The 19,706-nt window shown below is 40.5% G+C and overlaps 1 protein-coding gene and 1 long non-coding RNA gene across 17 annotated transcripts; one reads left to right on the plus strand and one right to left on the minus strand.

Moving 5' to 3' along the window:
• Positions 1-378: 378 nt before the first annotated feature.
• Positions 379-13,788, minus strand: LOC132593742 (uncharacterized). 15 transcript variants are annotated; one of them, XM_060287318.1, is made up of 9 exons: positions 12,566-13,765; positions 11,445-11,632; positions 8,965-9,130; positions 6,004-6,291; positions 5,050-5,220; positions 3,893-4,759; positions 3,547-3,642; positions 2,444-2,539; positions 379-1,267 (listed from the first exon to the last, which is right to left on the minus strand). In XM_060287318.1, exon 1 carries the CDS (start codon positions 13,624-13,626, stop codon positions 12,715-12,717), a length of 912 nt encoding a protein of 303 aa, XP_060143301.1. In that variant the 5' UTR covers positions 13,627-13,765; the 3' UTR covers positions 379-1,267; positions 2,444-2,539; positions 3,547-3,642; positions 3,893-4,759; positions 5,050-5,220; positions 6,004-6,291; positions 8,965-9,130; positions 11,445-11,632; positions 12,566-12,714. The 15 variants fall into 15 exon arrangements, with proteins under 15 accessions (XP_060143301.1, XP_069900096.1, XP_069900095.1 ...); XM_070043995.1 differs by having other exon boundaries at positions 2,444-4,759; positions 12,566-12,612; positions 12,921-13,788; XM_070043994.1 differs by having other exon boundaries at positions 2,444-4,759; positions 12,566-12,612; positions 12,825-13,776.
• LOC132593744 (uncharacterized) lies at positions 13,371-18,834 on the plus strand. 2 transcript variants are annotated; one of them, XR_009559552.2, is made up of 3 exons: positions 13,371-13,761; positions 15,532-15,613; positions 17,187-17,304. It is a non-coding gene; the product is annotated as an uncharacterized lncRNA (long non-coding RNA). The 2 variants fall into 2 exon arrangements; XR_009559551.2 differs by lacking the exon at positions 17,187-17,304 and adding an exon at positions 18,458-18,834 and having other exon boundaries at positions 13,373-13,761.
• The last annotated feature ends 872 nt before the right edge of the window (positions 18,835-19,706 follow it).

Below are 19,706 nucleotides of genomic sequence, written 5' to 3' on the forward strand. Positions count from 1 at the left end.
ACTGATTCACTTTGTTATAAAGCGGAAACTAACACACCTTTGTAAAGCAATTATACCCCAATAAAGATGTTACAAAAAAAAAAAAAACACAAGAAAATATATAGGTGAAGTGTAAAAGGGTTGGAATAGATATACCATAACAGTAAAAACAAAACAAAACAACAACAACAAAACTGGAGTGGCTAAGAAAATATCAGAAAAAAATTACATTTTAAGACGAAAATTTTTACTAGCGACAAAGACATTTTAAAATGATAAAATGATTATTCCATCTAGAATGCATAATAATTATAAACTTATATGCACCTAACAACAGGACTTCAAAATACAATGAAGCAAAATCGGCACAACAGAAAAGAGAAACAGACAGTTCTACAATAATAGTTGGATACTTTAATACCCTTCTTTCAGTAGCAGAACAACAGAAAATCAACAAGAAAATAAAAACCTTGAACAGCATTATCAATCAAGTAGACGTAACAGCCATCTATAAAACATTCCACCCAACAGCATCAGAATATACATTCTTTTCAAATGCACATGGATATACTATATGCTAGGCCATAAAACAAATTTCAGTACATTTTAAAGGACATAAACAATACAAAGAGTGCTCTCAGATGACAACAGAATGCAATAAGAAATCGTTAACAGAAAGAAATTTGTTGAAAATCACAAATGGAAATTAAAGAATATATTCCTAAATAATTCATGGGTCAAGTAAGAACTCATAAGGGGAATTAGAAATAATTTGAGATGAATTAAAATGAAAGTATAACATATGAATACTTGATTGGTCCCACATACTCTTCTGAAAAGCAGAGGGGTTAGACAAAGAGATCTAAATTAATTAAAAAATCATTTATTATTCTGGGAATAAAAAGAACTGGGCTTAGTCTCAGTTTTGCCTTTATCTTTGTGTCTGTTGATTTTCTTGGAATAGTCATTACATAGTCAAAATACAGTTGCCAGCTCAGGAATCAAATACTGTCATCTCTAGGGCTACCATAACAAGATACCACAAACTTGTTAGCTTAAAAGAACAGAAATTTATTTTATCACAGCTCTAGAGGCCAGAAGTTCAAACTCAAAGTGTTGAGAGGGCCATGTTCTTTCTGACGCCTCAAGGGGAGGATCCTTCTTTGTCTTAACCAGATTCTGGTGGTGGCCATCAATCACTGGTGTTGGCAGTTGTTTGATTTGCAGCTGCATCACTCTGGTCTCTTTCACTGTTGTCACATGGAATTGTCTCTGTGTGTTTCTGTCTCTGGAAACAATTTGAATAGAAATTTCTATTTTTAAAAAACAAACTGTTGATTATTATGCTCTATTTAGATACTTCCTATAACCCACACCCACCTCCATTTCCCCATATGTATTTGAGAAGGAGAGAGGAACTCCTCTGAGCTATCATATTGGAAAGAATCAATAATACAATGTTTTACTAGAGATGCCTCTTATCTAAAATATTTGAATTAAATATAAAATCTGGGGAAATTATCGCCCAGTTTCCCTCTTCTAGAGGCATGTTCTAAATGATAGGCAGCAGAATATTTTATACCCATGAGGTTTGCTGACATTATTGATTTGGTCCAGGATCTGTACTTTCTCTCTAAAGAAAACAGTATTCTCTCTTTACTTTCTTTAATATATAATGTTGGTGTCTTAAGTTTATTGTCAGAGAGGATGCTTATATTTCAAATGGTTTGGTTGTATTTCACCAGTATTATTACAAGATAGTCAAACAATGGCTGGGCTCCAGGATAGACCTCAGTCCCTTTGTTCCACTGGGATACTGATCTGAAAGCCACTGTTTTCTTATATTCCAAAGACCAAATAAATAAAACAAATAAATAAACAAACAAAAAAAAAACAAGTCAATGAAACTATTTTAAAACCAACTCTCTTTTCTTCCTCATCCATGTTAATTCTCTTCTACCTAAAATTGCTTCCTGGAAGTGATTTCTATGTTTCTTAGAGCTTCTTTATGTATATATCCACACTAATGCATATAAAACTGTGCCTTGTAGATCTTATACTTTTTCCATTTGAATAACTATTTTCTCATGTCATATAGAGTTTATCCATTGTCCTAGATATGCATTTTTCCTGTGTATTTGAGCATCATAGGAAGATAAATTCTACTCTTGAAAATGTTAACTGGTCACTGAGACACAGAAAGCTGTTATTCTTACCAGTTTTCAATAGTGAGTAGATTCTGTAGGGGTGGAATTTTAAGATGTAAGTATACTGTTTTTCTACACTCAAATTCCGTCCCCTTATCATAGAAATTGACCAGTGAAGTGTGCTGCTGACTTTTCAGAATCCATGTACATATAATCCATTAGGGTATTAGATATAACATTGGTCAGAAAAGCATACTGTGAAATGTTGCTTTTATTTAAACTCCCACTATTTTCACTACATGGTTTCAAGAGTTTACTTCATTATTGTCCTCTGGTAGTGGGCTCTGTGAACTGCATATTTACGGGTCTGGAGCACATATCTTCCCGGAGGTATACAACTCCTCAGGTACCAGCTAAAGAGTAGATGATAAGAAGCATTCAGATTTATTAAAACTCATTAAGAATATCAGTAGCCTGACTGTTGTTTCTAAAAATATAAAATATTTATCCTTCTGTTGTCAAACAACCGTATTTCATGAAAAGAAGTATAAATCCTTTTTTGCTTGCAATAGAAGAACAATAATTGAAGATATTCTTCATTTGGACCAAATACCTTCTCTGAAAATATAAGTTAAAATAAGAGTTGAAATTTCCAAAATATTCTTTAGGAAATAAAACTCCATATATAATTTCAAATTATAATTTAATTTTACCTTAAATTTAAATATCTATATTGAATTTAATTTAAGGAAGGAAGAAAGAAAGAAGAAAAGAAGGAAAGAAAGAAAGAAAGAAAGAATGGAGGGAGGGAGGGATGGTGGAAGGAAGGAAGGAAGGAAGGGAGGAGGGAAGGAAGAAGGAAAGAAAGAAAGAAGATAAAGTAAAATAAAATAAAGTAAAATATAATAAAGTTATTAAATTAAAAACTACTTATTAAGAAAAAAACGAACGGATAGAACCTTTGGATAAATGGTGGAAGCAGAGCTATACAGACAAAATCTCATACAGAAGCATACACTTACAAACTCACAAAAAGAGGAAGAGGGGAAAAAATCATAAATCTTGCTCTCAAAGTCCACCTGCTCAATTTGGGATGATTCTTTGTCTAAATGAGGGAAGGAAAGAAGGAAGGAAGGAAGGAAGGAAGGAAGGAAAGAAAGAAAGAAAGAAAGAAAAGAAAGAAAGAAAGAAAGAAAGAAAGAAAGAAAGAAAGAAAGAAAGAAGATAAAGTAATATAAAATAAAGTTATTAAAATAAAAATAATTATTAAGAAAAAAATTTAAAAAAAAACAGACAGAACCCTAGGACAAATGGTGGAAGCAAAGCTATACAGGCAAAATCTCACAGAGAAGCATACACATACACACTCAGAAAAAGAGGTAAAGGGGAAAAAATGATAAATCTTGCTCTCAAAGTCCACCTCCTCAATTTGGGATGATTCGTTGTCTATTCATGTATTCCACAGATGCAGGGTACATCAAGTTGATTGTGGAGCTTTAATCCGCTGCTTCTGAGGCTGCTGGGAGAGATATCCCTTTTTCTTCTTTGTTCTCACAGCTCCCAGGGGCTCAGGTTTGGATTTGGCCCCGCCTCTGCGTGTAGGTCGCTGGAGGGCGTCTGTTTTTCACTCAGACAAGACGGGGTTAAAGGAGCCGCTGATTCGGGGGCTCTGGCTCACTCAGGCCGGGGGGAGGGAGGGGCACGGAGTGCGGGGCGAGCCTGCGGCGCCAGAGGCTGGCGTGACTTTGCACCAGCCTGAGGCTCACCGTGCGTTCTCCCGGAGAAGTTGTCCCTGGATCCCGGGAACCTGGCTGTGGCGGGCTGCACAGGCTCCCCGGAAGCAGGGTGTGGATAGTGACCTGTGCTCGCACACAGGCTTCTTGGTGGCGGCAGCAGCAGCCTTAGCGTCTCATGCCCGTCTCTGGGGTCCGCGCTTTTAGCCACGACTCGCGCCCGTCTCTGGAGCTCCTTTAAGCAGCGCTCTTAATCCCCTCTCCTCGCGCAGCAGGAAACAAAGAGGGAAGAAAAAGTCTCTTGCCTCTTCGGCAGCTCCAGATCTTTTCCCGGACTCCCTCCCGGCTAGCCGTGGTGCACTAACCCCTTCAGGCTATGTTCACTCCACCAACCCCAGTCCTCTCCCTGCGCTCTGACTAAAGCCCGAGCCTCAGCTTGCAGCCCCGCCCACCCCCGCAGCTGAGCAGACAAACCTCTCGGGCTGGTGAGTGCCAGTTGGCACCTATCCTCTGTGCGGGAATCTCTCCGCTTTGCCCTCCGCACCCCTGTGGCTGTGCTCTCCTCCACGGCTCCAAAGCTTCCCCCCTCCGCCACGCGCACTCTCCTCCTTCACAGCTCCCTCCCACTGGTGCAGGTCCCGTCCCTATTCTTTTGTCTCTGTTTTTTCTTTTTTTCTTTTGCCCTACCCAGGTATGTGGTGAGTTTCTTGCCTTTTGGGAGGTCTGAGGTCTTCTGCCAGCATTCAGTAGGTGTTCTGTAGGAGTTTTTCCACGTGTAGATGTATTTCTGGTGTATCTGTGGGGAGGAAGGTGATCTCCGTGTCTTACTCTTCTGCCATCTTCCCCTCCCAGCTATCCGTTTTTTCTAGACTTTTCTTTCTTCAGCTCACAAAGGGGCCCCTGAGGATTAAGCAGAGGAACGTCAGGGTTTCTTCCAGGCCAGCTTCAGCCCTGGGATGTTCAGGGCAGACTCTCATTACAAACCTCAGTTTCTGAGGCTCCTGGCTTATGGCCATTTAGTATAGAAGGAGGCTCCTGGCTGGGGAAGGCTCAGACAAAAAGATGCAGGTTCTAATCTGTGGCAGTGGGCAGTGGGCTGGGGGGGGGGGGGAGGTGGTGGTGTCAGTGCAGGAAGAGGCATTCCCTGCCTTAGGCATTTAAACCATTGCCTTCTCTTCAGGATGGCTCACCTGCAAGATTCTGTGGGGTCCGCCTCCTGGCACCATGCTACAGTTGCCGGATTTTGGGTCTGGAGCAACCCAGGTCTTCGTCCGGCATTTCCGGAGAGTGCTTTCTCTTCGGAGCACGTCTGGGGACTGGCTTCTCTGCTTCCACCTTGGCTGGCGTGGCCAAAGGAGCATCTTCCAAGGGGAAGAGAGGGAAGACATTCCAGTTTGGAAGAATAAAAGCAAAGACACACTCTTCTCTACCTTGTCCTGCCCCAAATATAAATTCATAGCACCTTCACATTTTTACAACTATGGACTTAAAAAGACCAAGAGGTTAAGGGGCCTACCCAGTGTTACACAGGTAGTGGAGAGGTGTTCTGTTCAATGATTAGGTTCATGTTGGGGCTCCGGATTTACAGCTGATAGGAATGTGAGGACAAGCTCATGCCATTTCAAACATTTCCAAGTGATACTGAGAGAGATGTTAAAGGTGCAAAACGAGGGTGCTGAATGACCTCACAAAGTGGGAATGGTGGGCCCATTTTAACATGAAATTGAAAAGAAATTCATGACAAAAGGACATCATAGAAAATGACAACATAATCATAACACTCCGCTCTCCCGTGGAAGTAAAATTCATTAGAATCCTCTCTCTCTCTACCATGAAAGGATGAGATAAAGCCTCAGCAGCAGCCCCCGTGAAAAACATGGTCAACAGGGTGAAGGGGTGTTACTAAGACCATATGGTGCGACTCAGAGAAGCAAAGAGACAACTCTGCCCTTAGCCTGATGAGGCCCACAGGAAGGAACATTTGTGGCAACCTTGGATAGTGTGGCAATGAGAGAGAACCTTCTTTAGGAGGGGACTCCCTGCTGCCGACCTTGAAAGAGCAAATATGGGACATTCGTTTACTGTGGCTCTTGCAGAGGCGATGTGCCCAGAGGTTGGGCCACCCTGCTTGACAATCAAAGCACCTTGTATTCCTGTGCTGCTTGAAAGCTCCAATCGCCGGATTTTGGGTCTGGGGCAACCCAGGTCTTCGTCCGACCATTCCAGAGAGTGCTTTCTCTTCGGAGCACGTCTGGGGACTGGCTTCTCTGCGTCTACCTTAGCTGGCATGGCCAAAGGAACATCCCCGTAGAGCCGGTAGCCGCCAACCAGGCAGTATGTCTCCCCGTGCCAGCCCAACTGCGTTTCTCCACACCCGCGGTACAGGACATGGTAGTGACCAGGTGTAGGACGAGAAACGGGAGGCACTGCTGCTGCAAAGAAAATCAGAACTGATCAGTCACTTCTGCTGTGCACAGTCTCCTGACAGAATTTCCCTCTCTCATGTCTCTCCCAGTTTCTGGCTGAAGACCTTTTAATCTACTTGACGTCCAAAACACAGCCTTGGCCCATCATCTCTATGAGTCCCTAGAGAAGGGACACTGGCTGCAAAAGCAATCCCTAGAGCCTAGGGCTGCAGCAGATGAGGAAGTCTCTTCACCGTTCCCAGGGAAAACAGTAGAACCCGAAAGTAATTGCAATCATGATCCTCTCCATCTCTCCCTTCCGCAACAGAGAAAACATTTCTTGCAGTCTGTCACTTCTGAGGCTTTCATGGAAATGTCTTTCAAGTTTTGGAAAAAAATAATCTAATATAAATTGGTTAAGAACCCTGCCCACCTTGGCAACCCCTCTTGGCCCCATTTATACTGCCTATTTCAACCACACTGAACTCTAGCTGTCTAATACTTTTATGTCGATTAGAACAAGGACAAATACTGAGGCAGAGTGATCAGGAGACTCAGAACCGGGTTCTGGGTACCAAGTCTAGGCTCACATCAACCCAGCCTCCTGGGACACCATCTCCTCAGCCCTCCAGTCTCATTAGCACTTCATCACCCCCCCCCCTTCGTTCTTACGGTCTTCCCATCAATATGGCAACACCCTCTCCCCTAGTACTCAGCAACTCAGTAAGGGATGTGTCTGAGGGGACCGATATAGATGTCTCCATGATAGCACAGTGGTGCCTGGGTTTGGAGGTGCGGTTCAAGAGTGGTCCGGTTCCTCAAACCGCTCCATTTACAATTTGCCAACAAAAATGCACTTGTCTTTTGTTAAGAGGCCAATCAGGAAAGGGTCTGAATGGAAGCATCCTGTAGCCCAAAGGGTAAGGCTACATTTATAAAGCTCAGAACCGTCCTGCACACTTGTCCAGGGATGACCTTTCACTTGTCCTCAGCAGTGAGAACTGTGCGTCCCTGAAGGCGTCCCAGGTCACCGGTATTACTTACATCTGGGAAAGTGCTCAGCTGTACGTAGTTGGCAACCCCCACAGGAACATGTGCCAGCCAGGTGAGGTTGTGTGTGTATCATACCTCCTGTAGAGTTGCCCTGTCTGGGTGTACCTGCTGCACTGCCCACCCAGGGAACAGAGCACAGGTTAGAGTACACATACACTATCCGGTCACACATTCTCACACAGACAGCCAAAAAGATTGGTATCTGGTGGAGAACTGGTAGAGAAGTTTCTCTGAGTGCAGCCCGTTTGCACAGTTATGCTGCCATGGAAACTCTGAGAATGCCTGTGAGGGCATCACTACCCAGTGAGGTCATATATGGAACCTTTGACTTGAGGGGCAGGCTTGAGGAGGAGGGGCAGTTTTGTGGAGGAGAACAGGGTAGAGGCAAAGGTACTCTGCCTCGCCCCTCACCCCTGGGCCTCCCCACCCATGCCCTAGTGTAGTAGACACCCCACGTGGGGTGTGCCGGTGGGCTGGCACAGCCGCAGGGGCCACAGGAGGGCAAGAGAGACCCATATTCTGAGTTTGGCTTGAGAGACAAGATTAACGTAAGAGACAGCTAGGTTGTATGGCACTGACCCTAAGAGGCAGAGATTTGTGTGGCCTGGGGAATCAGGGAAGGCTCCTTGGCAGTCGGCCTGAAGGACAAGTGAGATTTGGACCCATGCGCAAGAGAGGGAAGACATTCCAGTTTGGAAGAATAAAGGAAAAGACACACTCTTCTCGACCTTGTCGTGCCCCAAATATAAATTCATAGCACCCTCACATTTTTACAACTGAGGACTTCAAAAAACCAAGAGGTTAAGGGGCCTACCCAGTGTTACACATGTAGTGTGTACTGTAATTGTATGCTTAGGTTCTCTCTCCCTTAGAACACTAAAAGCATTTTAAGGACAGAGACCACGTGTCTTTTGTTATCCCTCTATTTCCAGCACCTAGCATTATGGCACATAATATTTGTTAAATTTATTTGTTGTCTTACGGAAGGTGAACTGGAGATCTGAAGAATCAGGAAGCCTTACTTCTCATTTACATACCTTTTTATAATTCTTGTGGTTCTTTGTTATGGCAGTCCCTGGAAACTAATACACCCAGGTACAACTTTTTAAAACTTTTTATTTGGAGATAATAATAGACTCACAGGAAGTTGTAAAAATAATACAGAGAGGTCCCACATATCCTTCACCCATTTTCCCCCAATGGTTACCAGATGCTTTCAGACCAAAGAATAGAAAAAATTAGAATATGAGATGTTTTAAATTCTTGCATTTGTACTTTTTTAAGTGGTTTATTTTTCAACTTTTCTGTCTTGTTTCTAATTTAAAAGACTATGAGATATATCCCCTCTTTTTTTGGATTTCCTTCCCATTTAGGTCACCACAGAGCATTGAGTAGAGTTCCTTGAGCTATATACAGTAGGTTCTCATTAGTTATCTATTTTATACATAGTAGCAATAGTGTATATATGTCGATCCCAATCTCCCAATTCATCCCACCCGCCCCCACTTCCTCCCTTGGTGTCAATACGTTTGTCCTCTACATCTGTGTCTCTATTTCTGCTTTGCAAATAAGATCATCTATACCATTTTTCTAGATTCCACATATAAACGTTAATATATGATATCTGTTTTTCTCTTTCTGACTTACTTCACTCTTTATGACAGTCTCTGGCTCCATCCACGTCTCTACAAATGACCCAATTTCATTCCTTTTTATGGCTGAATAACATTCCATTGTATATATATACCACATCTTTTTTATCCATTCCTCTGTCCATGGACATTATATGTATACATATAGCTGATTCACTTTGCTGTACAGTAGAAATTAACACAACACTGTAAAGCAACTATACTCCAATAAAAATTAATTTTTTAAAAAATTAGAAAAATAAATAAATAAAAAGAACTTACAGGAATAAAAGGCATTGAAGTTAAAAAAACAAGCAAAACAAAAAAACAGACTATGAGAGATTTCAAGCATGCCATTTCAAGCTACCATGTCCCTAAAATAGCACATGCAGATATAAATAACCTTTATTCTCAGTAAATGGAAAATATGACTTAATATGATTCTACAGAATTTTGAATAGATGAATTCAACATATAGGTGTGAGGCTTGTTTTTTAGCCTAATTTGCATAATTATTCTCATGTTTTTTGTTTCTCATTTAGTTGATGTAGTTTAGCATCAGTATTCTTTAGGTTTCCTGTCATCAGCCATTCATTATGGGCATTAATTAAACACTGTACATATCACTAAGAATACATATTTTTTAAGCTGTATAATGGTGAAACTATCATGAAAGCTAAAGTTTGAGGTTGTGATAAAAAATTGAAGCCAGATATTTAGAAGGTCTGCAATAAAAAGAATCTTAGCATTTAAATGAGTTTAGAAGCACTGAAATACAGGAATCAGCAGATCAATATTATACTATCTATCTCGAAAAGAAATGAAAGAAGGTGTGTGGAAAAACAGCACTCTCATTTGTCTGCAGAAAAAGAAAACTGGAACAACCTCAGTGAAGGTCAATTCAACAATACAAACCAAAACTACAAATGAACATAACTCTTTTGTCCAGCAGTTCAGCTTCTAGGGCATATATATGGATACACTTACACATGTATGAAATGACATACGTAATGATTACTTATTGCAGCATAATTTGTAACAGTAAATATGTGGAAACCAGCTAAGTGTCCACCAATGAGGGGTAAATTATGGCATATCTATCATTTAAAAAAAAAAAGTTGAGAAAGCTTTTTATGCATTTGTATGGAAAGATATCTGAAATAGATTACTAAGTGAAAGACAAGCAAGGTGAACAGGTATATATTGTAATACTAATTAAATAAAAGTAAGAGACATAATATACACCCACATGTATTATTTATTTTGTATTTAAACCTATTAACCTTTTATTGAAGTGTAACATATATATATATACAGAAAAGTGCACATTGTGTAACCTCAAAGAATTTTCATAACTGAACATACCCATGCAACTGGCACCAAGAGTCTAGGTCCTAGATCAAGAAACAGAACATTTCTATCACCCCAGAGGCCTCATCCTGTCCCTTCTAGTCACTATGACCACTCTACAAGAGTAGACATTACCCTGATTTCTAAAAGCATAGGCTAGTTTTGCTTGTTTCTGTACTTAATAGGAATTGACTCATAAAATGTATACTCTTCTGTGTCTAGCTTTTTCATTCAGTATTGTATTTGTGCAATTCATCAATATTGCACACTGCTCAATATCATTGCTGTTTAGTATCCCACTGTGTAAAAAAATGGGCCACAAATCATTTACCCATTCCACTATTTATGGATATTTGGGTAATTTCCAGTTTGAAGCTATTATAAATAGCACTACTATGAACTTTCTAGTATATGCATATGCATGTCCATATACCTAGGCAAGGAATTGCTGAGGATCTGCATATCTGCAATTTTAATAGTACTGCCATACAGTTTGCAAAATTGATTGTACCAATTGACACTCCCACCAGCAATGTGCAAGAGCTCCAATTGTTACAAAACCTCACCCACACTTGCTATATTCTGTCTTTTTAATTTTAATTATTCTTGTATTTGTGTAGTGATATTGCACTGTGGTTTTAACTTGCAGTTCTCTAATGACTGATGAGGTCGAGCACCTTTTCACATGCATTTACTATTTGCTATTTAGATATACCCTTGTGTGAAGTATCTAGGTGTTTTGCCTAATTTTCTATTGAATTATCTGTCTGTTACACTTTTAAATTTTGAACCGTGTGAATACTAATTTTTAAAAATTTTAAAGTAATGTAATTAAAAATATACATAAATTTTATAGTGCTCTATGCTGCATGTTCTCTCCTTCGAGATTTATAATATACTAGTATTTCAGAAGCTCTAAAAAGTCTTAAAATTTTCACCACAGAACAGTCGGAGAAACGCTGTTTCCATTCTTGTCTAATTTTTAGCTTTCATGGAATTAATAATTGCTTCCTTTTTCTACTTGCTTATATTTTTAAGTTCTCTCTCGAATTTTATCACGTATTTCATTAGATCTATCAAACATCTATCAATATAACTACCCAAATAGTCAAAATTAGTAATCTAAATAAATTCAATTACACTAACCAGTCTTTCTTCTTGGAGTCTGCCATCTTCCTTCTCTGGTGAAAACGACTGCTCTCTAATTCTGCCACATATCTTTCACCCTGGAATTTCCCGTCACATTCTCCTGGTCCTTTTTTCTGGATCCCACATCTTTCTCTTTCTTGTCTTGCTCTCATGTTTCGTTGGAGCACATCCTCTAGTAACTTTCCCTTAAAAAAAAAAAAAGGTGGATGGATGGATGGAAAATAAATGTTTTCATCCTTGTATATGTGAAAATGTTTTTATTCTACTCTTACTCTTGATGGATAGTTTGACTATAGGATTCTAGGTTGGAAGTTATTGTCTTACAAAACTTGAAATTTCACTGTAGTGTTTTAGCATAAAAGTGTTATTGTTGAGAAACCCAATGCCATTCTAATTCTCATCCGTTTATTCCTGCTCCTTCCATCTGAAAACTTTTAGAATCTTCTCTTTATTCTTAGTGTTCTGATCTTTTTAATGGTGTGCTTTAACATAGGTCCTTTTTCAGTCACTGTGGGTAGCTGGTGGGTCCTTTAAATATGAACATCTTTGTCTTTTGGTCCTGGAAGAAATTCTTGAATTATTATTTTGATCATTTCCTCCCTTCTTAATTTTTGTTCTCTTTCTCTAGAATTCTGTTTGTAAACTGACTGGATGAATGAATGAATGAATGGGAAAAGTTTTCTGAGCACTCTTTGTAGCAAAAAGCTTATTAAGGAATGAACCACAGATTATCAGACCATATCTTTAAAGCTAAGTATTTCATTTTAAATTATCAAATTTTAAAACACACTCTTTCATTACAGCTTCCATTTATTGTAAAATGTAACACTGCTACTCTCATTTCAGGCAATACAAAAATACAGGAAGCACTGATTTTCTGTAGGCAGAAATCCCTGATTGAAGTCAGGCATTCCCTATTACTTTTGCTTTAGAATTCATTAAATGCCTAGCATGGACTTGGTATTGTGTATAGTATTTGCACCACACTTTGCAAAATAGCCATTTCAGGTGTAGAAAAGTGTTTGTTTAAGGTAAAAAGATCTTTGCAGTCTTTTTTGGTTGGCATTAAACACCGCATTCTTCCCAGATCTATAAGAAAGAAATGTTTGCAGTCTTACCTGGAATCAAGGGAGGGACTCTCTCAAGGTTACTTTTCAATCTCTGTCTGTAATTATGGACGTCAGGAGAGAAAAAAAAAAGTCAGAAAAATAGGTCCCTAGTAGAGAAGCACTCAACGGGAACTAAACATCTGAACGTTTAGACAGGATTAAACTCTGACAGGGCTTATCAGCCACCCCCACACGACTGAAGTAGTTGCAAGTGAGGTTAGACTGGAGTCCAGATAAGCAAGTGAATCTACACCCCTACCTGACTCACCGGGCTGAGAAGCGCGGAGCCCTAGTAAGTCACCACCGCACGTCCTCAAAGGGCTTTCCGCGCAGGAAATGGCAGCTGCCACACCCACCCCGCTACCTCTGTCTGGTGTTTGGCGACTCCCGGAAGACGCGCCGATGGGACCAGGGGAGATTCCTCCTGGGTGGGAGGGTCCGCTGACTGAGTGTGAAGCTGCGGAGAGGAAATTTCCCCACAAGAAAACCTTTCCAACCTTGTGGGTTGCGGGGAGAGAAGACAAATTGAGCGCCCCTGGCTCACTTCCCCACTCCCAAGCCCCCGCCCGAGCCCCGCCGGTGTGGCACACGTCGTCTGGTCGCCACAAGGCGGAGATCTCGGGCCTGAGGCCGAGGCCGGAGCCTTGCTGGGAGGATCGCGGGCCAGTGGCCCTCATCCCCGCCTCGGCATCCGCCGCTGACGTCGCGTGAGAAGTCTGGGGAGGGAGGAGCTCCGAAAGGCGGGCTCGGGTGGCTGGCAGCGCCTGGGAGGGCCAGGTCGGAGAGAGGAAGCTCCTCCCCTGTGCGCCCCGCCGCCGCAGAGTTGACCAGTCTCTTGAAGAGAAGAGTCCGCTCCGGCTCCGGATAAGCAGCGGCTTGGCGTGCGCTGCGCGGAGAATGGACGGCCTCGTGACCTCATGTCCGGCAGGCTGTAGTGCCTGCCGATACGGCTCGCGCAGGGGGTGGAGCCGCGGGAGCGGCTGGCACTTCCGGAATCGATCGGCTGCTTGAGTGCCCGCGCCACCCGCTACCATGAACGAGGAGGCCATCTGCAGCGCCCTGCCCACCATCCCGTACCACAAGCTCGCCGACTTGCGCTACCTGAGCCGCGGCGCGTCCGGCACCGTGTCTTCTGCCCGCCACGCAGACTGGCGCGTTCGGGTGGCCGTGAAACACCTGCACATTCACAGCCCGCTGCTCGACAGGTAGGGCGCCCTGGCGGCTCCACCGCGGAGCCCCGAAATCTGCGTTCCCCACCCCACTGGCTCTAACCCCCGGCAAGCGGGCTCTGAAGCCCAAGCGACGGTGACCACTTGGGATCGGCCGCACACCTCGTCACCTCTAGGCAGCCGTTCAACGCTTGGGCTAACATGGTGGGGAGAGCAGGCTTCTCTGGAGATGCAGCAATCACGCTTCTTTTCACTGCCCTCTCCTTTTTTTCTTACTCCTGGGCCTCCTTTCTCCAGACACCAAAAATCAGCAATCACAGCCCAACTCTAAACGTCCTCTTTATTGAAGTTGGGTTCTGTTTGCTTTGTTTTTCCCTTTTTTTTTTTCTTTTTTGAAGTCGAATTCTAGGGCTGCACTGCCCAATAGGTAGCTCTTAGCCATAGGTGGCTATTAACTTTTTTTAAAAGTGGCTATTAGAAAATTTCAAATTGTATATGTGGTTCACATTATATTTTTATTGAACAGCACTGCTGTAGAGTCTGGGACGTTTTGGTTTGGGCTTTTTGTTGTTTTTGGTTTACACATGTAGGCATGAAAGTTTAGATATCAAACTCAATTTAGTTTCTCCTCTTACCGTCACAGGGAAGGAAGCCTGTCTCTAGAGGAAACTTGTATTATTTTTGCTAACAATAAACTGAAATCAGAAAGCTGTTAAATGACCCAAACTTTTGAATGTCTCTCCCATCCTGGACCAAGTTTAGTGCAATGTCCAGATTTCAAGGGAAGGCTAGATTAGTTCCTGTTTCCAGAAAACCCTTTCAACCGTATATATTAATCAGTGAGTCTAGTCACTAGTCTCGTGTATTTTCCTTCCAATAGGAATTTAACTAGGCCCTGCATTCAATTCTTAGTGAGTTAACATCCATGACTGCAACATTCTCCTCTCCTCCCCCTATATCTAAAGTGAAAATACATCATGCTAGATGCCTGATTAGCTAGAGGCTGTCAGTATCCAACAGCAGATAAATTCCTCAGCTTCAGCCCTGCTAATGGTATTGACTTTCATCTGCCTGTGGCTTTTACTTGCTCTCTTGCTATCAGGCTTGGATGGGCTAGATCTCACAGTAAGTTTGAGACACCTCTAGAAATTGTTCCCGCTTCTTGTGTACCATAATCCTGATTTAGTGATATACAGGGTATATTTACCCTGGGTCTTGAATTCTGTGGAGCGATTACTGGGAAATTATGTGTATGTAGTCAACTTTGAAGGGTGGTGGTTGATTAGAGAGGGTAGATGTATTTTAGAATCAACTATTAAAATATGTGAAAATCTAGCACTGATGGACTCCTTAGGTATTTTAAAGGAGATTGATCCTCCCATTTTGGATGCTGCTTCTCAAGATTTTAATTTATCTAAGTTTTGTGCCATTTGGGGCCAAGAAATGAAGGGAGTTCCCTCTCGTGCTCATTAACAATTTCATAATCTAAAATTCTTCACTAAATCGGGTAGGAAATTAATTCTGCCGTCAAAGACGCCGTAAGGACCAGTGCAACACTCTGGCATTACTGCATCACATTTTTTCTTCCACTTGTTTCCTAGAATGTTAACATTAGCTGTATTTATGTAGTCTGAGCATAGGACTGGGCTCTGCAGTTGACTCACAGGGTGCCTTATGTCCTCACTTATGAAGTGGGAATAACAGATACATGTACTTCTTGGGCTCTGGTGTGGATAATGTTTGCATTGTTCTTTGAGATCACAAAAGAAAACTAAGTTTATGTGCTGTAACATGTTCTTATTTTAGTGATTGGTGAATTATTCTCTGTAACCTGACTTCTGCCCATGAGAGGACCTTCCCCAGCAATCTCCCAACGCCTTATGAATAGGTGAGTCTGATAGGTTGTTCAAATACCTTGTGTAAACAGTGTAACTGTTTTGTAACTGAAATTTGTTATGGGTAATTTTGGTAATATGTCTGTAAAAGCTGTTTTACATTTTTATTTTTTTAATATAAAAACCTAGTTTTAAACTGTGTTGGCTTTTTCTGTTTTCCCACTCATTCTTCCTGAAATCTGACTTCAAGAATTTTTCTTCTCTGATTAAGCAGTGAATGGAAAAAACAAAGGCTTTAGCGTCCCACAATTGCAATTCAAATCTGACTCCAAATCTGCCACTTATTGTTGGCATGACCAATAGAAATTATTAATTTATGTGAGCCTTCGTGCTCTCATATATAAAGTAGGGATAATGAAACCAACTGTAGTAAAGTGGCCAACAAATAATAGGATCACAAGAGAAGGAAGAATGCATCATACTCTTCATGGGAGGGGGAATTAGTACATTAAGTATCAATAAGATATCCCCTAGCATGCCCTCTCTATAATTCTTTCTCAGAGTATCCAGGAACCTTCCCAGCAAAGGTGCTACTCAATAACTGTCTTGTTGACCTACCTTTCATGAGGCAAATACAGACCTGTTTCAGCTTAGGAAATATAAATTTAATTAAAGCAGGTCTCACAAACTGGTAAAATGGGTTGCCTCACAGTTGGGATATTAAGTGGCTGAAGAGCAGGGAGAAGAAGAGAAACTCTTTTATGCATTCTTGTAATTCTTGAATTTTGAAACATGTAAGTATATTACCTCTTCAAAACATAGATGACTAAGATGTTTTTGCTTTATTTTGCTTATTGTTTGTTTTTAAAGGAGGCTTCATAGTCTGGTCTGGAATGTCTGTTGCTTTTCTTATTTCGGCAGCCATTCATCAAGAGTTTGGGTGGTTTAAGCACCAACTAATCATCATTGTTTACCTAATAAGCTTCTCCTAGAGACAGTTCTCTTTCTATTACTGCTGCTACCAATACCAAATCGTCCATGGAAAAAAATTGGTGACAAATGCAGTTCCCTTCATATATATGTACACACACACATACGTACACACACACATACATACACACACATATACACATATATATATGTATATACCTCCCTTAGTCAATCAGGTCAATCAGTCAGCCACCAGAGCCTGGGTATTCTATTCAGCTAGTGTTTTTCTTTCTATTTACACTGCAACCTTTATAGTTTCAGACTCTCATTGCTTCACATCTTAACTAGTATTATAATCTTCTAATACCTGGCTTTCAAACTCTACCTCCTTCTGCTGATCCTACACCTTGCTGCCAAGTTAATCATCCTAAAAGTTTGTTCCACTCCTGTCACTCCTGTGCTCAATAACCTGTAGTCACAACTCAGTGACTACCAAATCAAGTGTAAATGCTCTCACCTGGCTTTAAGGCTCTGCGATGAGGCCCTACCCTACCCTATTCACCTTCACTCCCTTTACACACGCTGTTACACATCCTGATTCATATTAAACAATTTGTCATTTTCCAGATATAGCCTGTACTTTAACTTCCTTGAGTTCATTTGATACACATCTATTAGACAAATTCTGTGTGCCAGGTACTGTTCCAGATCCTGGGGAGACACAGATGACAAAGAAAGGCAAAATCTCTCCCATCTTGGGGAGGGACCACATATCTTGGATGCCCTTTTTCCAGTGGTTGAAATTCTATCCATCCTTAAGGTACTGTTGACATCTCTCTCTAAAGGCTGTAGCAACTCCCTTAGCCCAGATTTACTAGTTCTCTGAGCTCCCTATATTTATTTATTTATTTGCATGCTTATTTACTTGTTTTTGATGGCGCTTATCATATTCTGCCTTATATTTTAAGTATTTGGTTTTCTTTTTTTGCTTTTCTTATTTTTTAACTTTATTGAGGAATAATTGACAAATACAATCGTATATATTTAAAGTGCAAAACATGATTATTTGCTATACATATACATCATCATGGAATAATTACCAATATCAATATAATTAACACATCCAAAGACATACAAGTGACCAATAGGTATATGAAAAGGTGCTCAACATCACTAATCATTGGAGAAGTGTAAATCAAGACCACAGTGAGTACTTATTTTTCTTAAAAAGATTTCTGGACAGTTTGAGGTCACAGACTATGTGTTTTGTTTTTTGGTTTTTTTAAACTTACTAGTCTCCATAATGCTGAGCACAGTTCTTTATTCATAATAAATGTTCAATATTTATTTGTTTTATGAATGAAAAATCATATGAACCTGGGATCCAGAGTTAGCCCAGGGATCCATTCTAAGCATTTACCTGTTCTCAGTGTCCTTTTCCTGTGTTCCAGTATATAATTTCTAAGCATTATTGACCCTTACACAACTATTATCATCTAGTCATTAAAATCTACAACATTTAAGTGTTTTAATATTCAGGATATTTAGAAAATTTTTACATGGTATGCAACCATAAAATTTAATATAATAGTCTAATCAAATTTGATCATTTTAATACAACATAAACTTAATGTAATTAGTTCAGGCACCTATCATTCTAATATAGACTTTATAAACTTAAACATGGTATTCTTTCCCTTTCCTGAGAAGAGTACAATAATAATCTGTATGTAGCACTTTTTTCTGTCAGTGGCTTATACAGGTATTTTGGTCTCTAAACAGACCTATGGAATATATAGGGTAGATATTATCCCAACTTTAAACACGAAGAAACTAAGAGAAGCTGCATAATTTACATGAGGTCAAAAGCTAATGAATGAAAAAATCCAGGATTAATTAATATTTATGGGCTTGATAATTGTGTATTTTTCCTTACTTTGAAATAATTATACGTTTTCTTTCTTTAGTGAAAGAAATGATGTCTTAAGAGAAGCTGAAATTTTACACAAAGCTAGATTTAGTTACAGTCTTCCAATTTTGGGAGTTTGCAATGAGCCTGAATTTTGGGGAATAGTTACTGAATACATGCCAAATGGGTCATTAAATGAACTCCTACATAGGGTAAGTATTATACATTTTCAGTCGTTATAATTCTGTTATTCAACCTATATAGTACTTTCGTTTTACAAATGATCAGATTATTTGAGGATATACAGATGAATCAAAATAAGAATAATGAAAAACTTCACCATTTATGGCTTCTTTTGTGTTGTTAAAACTACTGTGGGGCTTCCCTGGTGGCACAGTGGTTGAGAGTCCGCCTGCGGATGCAGGGGACATGGGTTCGTGCCCCGGTCCGGGAGGATCCCACATGCCGCGGAGCGGCTGGGCCTGTGAGCCATGGCGGCTGAGCCTGCGCGTCCGGAGCCTGTGCTCCGCAACGGGAGAGCCGCAACGGTGAAAGGCCCGGGTACCGCAAAAAAAAAAAAAAAAAAAATACTGTGGAGTCAGACCCTGCATTCTAAGTGACCTAGATTATTTTGCTTAGGTTACTGTTCCTGAGGTTTACATTGAATTCGAATATCCACATGTATATATATGTAAGAGAGGAACAGGAGAGAGAAAAGATAAACTCTGCACACCATACAATTTATTGTTAGTTTAAGCCAGATTTCATTTTATGTTAAAGACAATGTAGGGTTCAAATTAAATGTTAATAATACCAGTTCATAAAGTTCTGAATTAATAGACCAAATAAATCTGAGTATCAAATACGTGAGCTTTTCCAATAATAGACAATGGCATGAGCCATGTACCTTTTTCCCAAGGTATCAGTTATCTGGCTTTAATTGTGAATCCCATCAGTAAACAAATATGGCCCGGTTGTGGGGGGTGTCCTCATTCTCAAAATATGTGTATCCATCTATTGTTGTTTGCTTGCTTTCATGTTACTAAGATTATCTCTAGCCTGCAGTTTCTGTCAAGAAATATTTTTAAAGAACTCGGTCTCTTTTGTGAGGGGTGCTTTAGTTAAAACTGAGTAGTAACATAATCTGTAAAATCTAGTCACTGAACACTCCTAAATTCTGATACATCACAGTGATCTATAAGCAAACAAGAGAGAATGGGTGCCACTGTCACCACTCATGGAGTGACTTCCTCTTTATTTCGGGATACAACACATTCTGTTTGTGACAGGACCATCTGAAACAAGGG

The sequence above is a fragment of the Globicephala melas genome, chromosome 17, assembly GCF_963455315.2.
Source record: "Globicephala melas chromosome 17, mGloMel1.2, whole genome shotgun sequence".
NCBI lineage: Eukaryota > Metazoa > Chordata > Mammalia > Artiodactyla > Delphinidae > Globicephala > Globicephala melas.